The sequence below is a fragment of the Trachemys scripta genome, chromosome 12, assembly GCF_013100865.1.
Source record: "Trachemys scripta elegans isolate TJP31775 chromosome 12, CAS_Tse_1.0, whole genome shotgun sequence".
NCBI lineage: Eukaryota > Metazoa > Chordata > Testudines > Emydidae > Trachemys > Trachemys scripta.
The window spans coordinates 42,012,912-42,018,919 of NC_048309.1; the positions used below are offsets into that span (position 1 = coordinate 42,012,912).

At 44.1% G+C, this 6,008-nt stretch overlaps 1 protein-coding gene across 1 annotated transcript; it reads left to right on the forward strand.

The window, feature by feature from the left end:
* Positions 1 to 3,745: 3,745 nt before the first annotated feature.
* On the forward strand, positions 3,746 to 4,708 carry LOC117885523 (olfactory receptor 14A16-like). The gene has a single exon (XM_034786795.1). The coding sequence runs from the start codon at positions 3,746 to 3,748 to the stop codon at positions 4,706 to 4,708; it is 963 nt and encodes a 320-aa protein (XP_034642686.1).
* The last annotated feature ends 1,300 nt before the right edge of the window (positions 4,709 to 6,008 follow it).

The following is a 6,008-nucleotide window of genomic DNA, read 5'->3' on the forward strand; positions in this document are numbered from 1 at the left end:
GTTATGGGAAGGAGTAAATAACACTTCCTTATTTACTTTCCCCACACCAGTCCTGATTTTATAATGCTGAGCAACTTCCCCCCCCCACCTTAGTGGAGAAGCCATTTTGGAGAAGCTGCTTCCCAAATCCTTGAGTTGGATTCTCCAACAGGCCACCTTGGAAGACAGGGTAATGAGCCCTAGACAGACCTTAGAGGAAAGGGCAGTGGTATTTAGGGGAAACTGTTGGAGCTTCAGGCTATGACACCACCCTATCCCCATCCACACACACAAAAGGCTTTCAAGAGTTACCCCCAATCCCAAATAAACAAAGTGAATTCTGACAGGCTGGGTCCTCAGCTGGTGTAAATTGGCCAGAGCTTGATTGAAATCAAAGGGCCAGGTCATCAGTTGGGGTAAATAGCCCTAGCTACTTTGAAATCAATGTAACTGCATCAATTTACACCAGCTCAGGACATGACCTTTCATTTTTCATGCTTGCCTCTGGGTACCTCTTAGTGGCCAACTTTGAACACCCTGGGCAGCCCGACCTGTGGGTTCCTCTGCTGGCTGCCTCCCAAGAGCTGATGATGCAATGCAGGAGAAAAAATGCTCCCAGTGGTAATCATGTGGAGTTAATGAAGGAACAGGTTATTCCAGGCCAGCTGAGCTTCTGGTGCCGCTAGTCTCTTAATTATTGTATGTCACATGCCTGTGCTATAAATATACATTTGACTTGTCAAATACCTTAGCCAGATCTGCCTTGTTTTTTAGCCAAAGGTCCTTTAAGGTATGTTGCCATCGTGTGAGATCCAGGGCAGGTGCTGTTCCCCCTCTGGGAGGTTAGGGTTGGCTTGGACAGATTGTCCAGATGGTTTGTTCCTGAGGTCACATCAGAGCTGGGCTCACAGCTCTGGAGACCAGATTCAGCTATTTAGACCCAGAACAGGGACATACTGAGCTGTGACAGTGTTTGATGCCTGCACATCCCAGGAGCAGTTCTAGATCTTCAGGGGTTTTCAGTCCCTCAACCCATTTAGTCCATCGCCTTTTGGCCAAGCCTGCCTAAGGAGGGAAACAGGGAGCACCCACCTGTGGAGTGGCTTCCTGTCTGCTAGGAACTCTGGAGAGACCCAGGGACTCAGGAAATCCATCCATGGGACATGGAAACCGCTGCTGGATAATGCAGTGATGTTTACATGAGAGAGATAAAGTGATAGACTGTTGTGCATGGACATATATAGATAGATGGTGGCCAAATTTTCTACCACTGGAGGGTCAAATGCATCACAAATTGGGAAAAATTATCCAAAGACCAACACAGTAAGTTTGCTATTTCAACTAAATAAATATGTTAGAGTATTAATGTACAGGGCAAATTTAAGAACCTAAATCTGACTTCCAATTTTAACTCTTTATAACTTTTGCTATCTATTCAATAAAACAAGTAGGGATAGTCAGATTTTTTTTTCTTTCCTTTTTGTTTATAAATATTGTCTTTTCACACAGTTCCCCTAAATGCCCAAATTTTGGGGCTTTGGCAATAGAGAACCAATTTTTTTCTGCAGAAAACTGCTGAAAACTGGAAAAGTCCAACCAAAATCCCCCCCTCATAAAAGGAAAAAAATGGCCTTTGGATAGATAGATAGATAGATAGATAGATAGATAGATAGATAGATAGATAGATAGATAGATAGATAGATTTAACTGAAAAACAATTTTTTTTAGAACAGTTTAACAAGTACATTTTTCACCAGCCGTATTTGGAAATTATCTTTCAGGCCGAGTAGGAAGAGTAATATTGTTTATAATTTCAAATACCATCATCCTGTCATATCCATTTTTATTTCTGTATCAAAGATATAGCAGCAGGATGGAAGAACTGAGTAAACAGCAGAGTTGACAGCCCAGAGAATATGGGCTGTACCTAACAGGCATACTAACACCTTGAAACTCAGAGTCGGGGTTCAATCGAGCAGTTGCAGCCTATCTGTCTGGACCCTGCCCAAGGACATTAAGGGCACATCTACACTGCAGCTAGGAATGTGCTTCCCAACTCAGGAAGGCAGATTTCACTAGCTATGCTGTAAAAATAACAGAGTAAATAACAGCAGCACAGGGAGTGACTCAGTCTAGCCACCTCATAAGTACGGCCATACTGGGTCAGACCAAATGTCCAACTAGTCCAGTATCCTGTCTTCCGATGGTGGCCAGTGCCAGGTGCCCCAGAGGGAATGAACAGAACAGGTAACTATCAAGCGATCTATCCCCTGTCGCCCATTCCCACTTCTGGCAAACAGAGGCTATGGACACCATCCTTGTCCATCTTGGCTAATAGCCATTGATGGACCTATCCTCCATGAATTTATCTAATTCTTTTTGAACCTCAGTACAAACCCAGCAGAACTCCATGGGTACATAGTCAGATGGAGCCTGAGCTGGTGCCCAGGCTACCTCAGGGCTACATGGGTATGTTTTCTGCAGTAACTTCAGCAGAGGTACCCCATGTCTGTTTACTGGAGCTGGGAAGATGCTCCCCGATGCAGCATAGATGGACCTCCAGGAGGTCAATGGGACAGGAATCCAGATCTCCTGGTCTATCACCATATCCCGTGTGCAACACTGCTGCCAGCTAAGCACAAAGGATGTAAATGGGTGCATTGTACATACACATTATAAGCCATAGCCCATCCCCCATAGAGTTCATAAAAGACCAGGCAGACAAAGGAGGGAGGGGAAACAGAGGCTTGGGGAGGAGAAGTGACCAGCCCAAGGTCACACAGCAAGCCACTTTCAGAGATAAGAACAGAAATCAAGTCTCTTGATGGTCGCTGTCCCACTCAGACCAGACATAAAGACACTGAGCGATGGTACTAGCCCATCAACACCCAGAGATGGGAGTGGAGCTGGGATTGGTGCCATCAGTCAATTTGTAACCAGATATCAGGTCATCTATATACAGAGCTGGGGAAGGAATCATTACACACAAGCTTACATTTTGGATGCTCAGCGAGTATGTCATATTTCCCTAGTGGGAATCAGGTGGTCTTGGATTTCTAGTATTTTAGTTTCATGCCAAAGTTTTTCCTCTGTTGTTTGACAGAGGTGAGGGACCATCTTTGCTAGATCTGTGGGCTTGTAATTTGTTCTTGTCTTTAATGCATTTGTTCAAGTGACATCTTAGGCCAGATACTCATATGGTGTAAACTAGGGTGACCAGATAGCAATTGTGAAAAATTGGGAGAGATGGTGGGGGGGAGAGTGGGGGGGGGAAATGGAGCCTATATAATACAAAACCCCAAGTATTGGGACTGTCCCTATAAAATCAGGACATCTGGTCACACTAGTGTAAACTGATGCTGCCCCTAAGACTATAAGAGAGTTGTGTCAATTGACACTAGTGGGCTGATTAGTGGTCTGATTGCATGCAGTAGTTGTAGCCACGTTGGTCCCAGATTATTAAAGACACAAGGTGGGTGAAGTAGTCGGTGTGGTTCAAAAGTTTGTTTCTCTCACCAATAGAAGTTGGTCCAATAATGGGTATTGCTTCACTTAACTTGTCTGTCTAGTGGTCTGATTGTCAGCGGTGAGTAGCACTCACTGCTCCTAGTCAATGGAAGGATGGGAGGAGTACTGTGCACATTTCACAGTAGATGATGAGGCATTATTCAGAAGGCAATAACGGTAATTCCCTCTGACTCCCTAATCCTGACCATTGCCCTTCTCCTTCTCTGCACAGCTATCACACAACGTACTGAGGAAGAAAATGTGCAACCAAACCACTGTGACCGAGTTCCTTCTTCTGGGATTCTCTGACATTCGGGAGCTGCAGATTTTGCACTTTGTGGTGTTTCTAATGATGTATCTGGCAGGCTTAATGGGGAATCTTCTCACCATCACAGCCATAGCCCTCAACCACCATCTTCACACCCCCATGTACTTCTTCCTGGTGAATCTGTCCATCCTGGACCTTGGATTCATTTCCATCACCATCCCCAAATCCATGGCCAATTCCCTCATGAACACCAGCGTGATTTCTTATCCTGGATGTGTCACCCAAGTCTTTCTCTTCATGTTCCTTGGTTCAGCTGATCTCGGCATCCTGACTGTCATGGCGTACGACCGATATGTCGCCATCTGTCAACCACTGCACTATGAGAGAGTGATGAACAGGACAGCTTGTGTCCAAATGGCAGCCAGTGCCTGGATCAGTGGTATTCTTTACTCTGCCCTGCACACTGGGAACACATTTGCAATATCCTTCTGTGGCAGTAACAGAGTGGATCAGTTCTTCTGTGACATCCCCCAGCTACTCAAGCTCGCCTGCTCTGATTCAGACCTCAGTGAAACTGGGGCTATTGTCTTCAGTGCATGCTTAGCGTTAAGCTGCTTTGTTTTCATAATTGTGTCATATGTTCAGATCTTCAAAACTGTGCTGAGAATCCCATCTGAACAGGGCCGGCATAAAGCCTTCTCCACCTGCCTGCCTCACCTCATTGTGGTCCCTTTGTTTATTTTCGCTGCCATATTTGCCTACCTGAAACCCACCTCAAGTTCCACATCACAGCTGGATCTCTTGCTGGATGTTCTCTATGCTGTGGTCCCTCCAATCCTGAATCCGGTCATCTACAGCATGAGGAACAAGGAGATCAAAACTGCCTTGAGGAAATTGATTGGATGGAGATTATTCACGACAAATAACATGTCCATTTTTCTCATGTGTTTTTAAGTTCCTTCTATGTTTCCTTAGAAATAAATTAACTGCTAACATAAATAAATAGATGCCATCTATTGAGGCATTTTTCATCTCTTTGATGGGGTTTTGTGAATGAGCTGAATGTTTTCTTTCCACAATGATAAAGGGGTGCAGAAGAGATATCTGCATGGTTGATTTCCTGTTGAAATAATTTTACAAATACGGATGGGATATCAACATCACTGATTTAATACTGACCTGGCTCTGTCCCAAAGACATTAAGCTAAGTTCAATAGTGACATAAACATTGGGTTAAGTAGTGTTGTTGAAGCCATGTTGGTCCCAGGATATCAGAGAGACAAGGTGGATGAAGTAATATATTTTATTGAATCATCTTCTGCAGGTGAGAGAGACAAGCTTTCAAACTTATACAGAGCTTTTCTTCAGATCTGAAGATGAGCTCTGAGTAAGTTTGAAAACTTGTCTCTCTCACCAACAAAATTGCTCCACCTTCTCTCTCTAATAAATACTGGTGTGAGTTATGTGTCTGGTGTCATATCATTATAATATTGGTGTAAGTGGAAAAGTGCCATCACATGCACTGACCCAGCATTTCATGCACCATCCAGTGTAAATCTATTCACACCCAAGCTGAGACAGGGTCTCACAAACTGGCCTATTATTAATCTTCAAATACCATCTTTTTGCATGGTTATGTACACTACATATATGATGTACAAAAGCATAGTAAGTAATTCAAGAGACAGGGCAAGAAATAGTCCTTACACAGAACTATATAACTGTCACTTGATTCTATATGTACATCTATATGATTCCACTGGGTTCCTGGTTGTGGATAAGTGCATCCTAGCAGTCCAGACTGAGACACACATCCCTTCTGGTCAGTGTCTCCCACTGGGTATTCTAGGGGCCTCCTTGCCGAGTGAACTGGCTTTTGTGGATCCTATTCTGAGGTGTCTGTCTCTCCCTGTTCATTGTATAGGGAGCCGGGGCACCTAACACAGGCTTTGTGGATCCTGATGCTTGTAGAGCACCTAAGGGCCACATTTTAAAGGTATTTAGGAGCCTTGTGTGATTTCTAGAAGTATGAATTTAGGGTTTTGAAAGTTTAGGGTCTGTGCCAATCTCAGCGGAGATAGGGACCATCTCACCTCTAGATCACATGGAACAATGTGGTCCCAAGTGTGCATAAGGCAAAAGGTCATTCCATTCACTGGATATATGACAGTCCATGGTAGCTGGGCACCTTTGAAAATGAAGTTGGCTGGAAAAAGCCAGCTGAGGGCTTTGTAAAATGGGAATTGATTCAGAT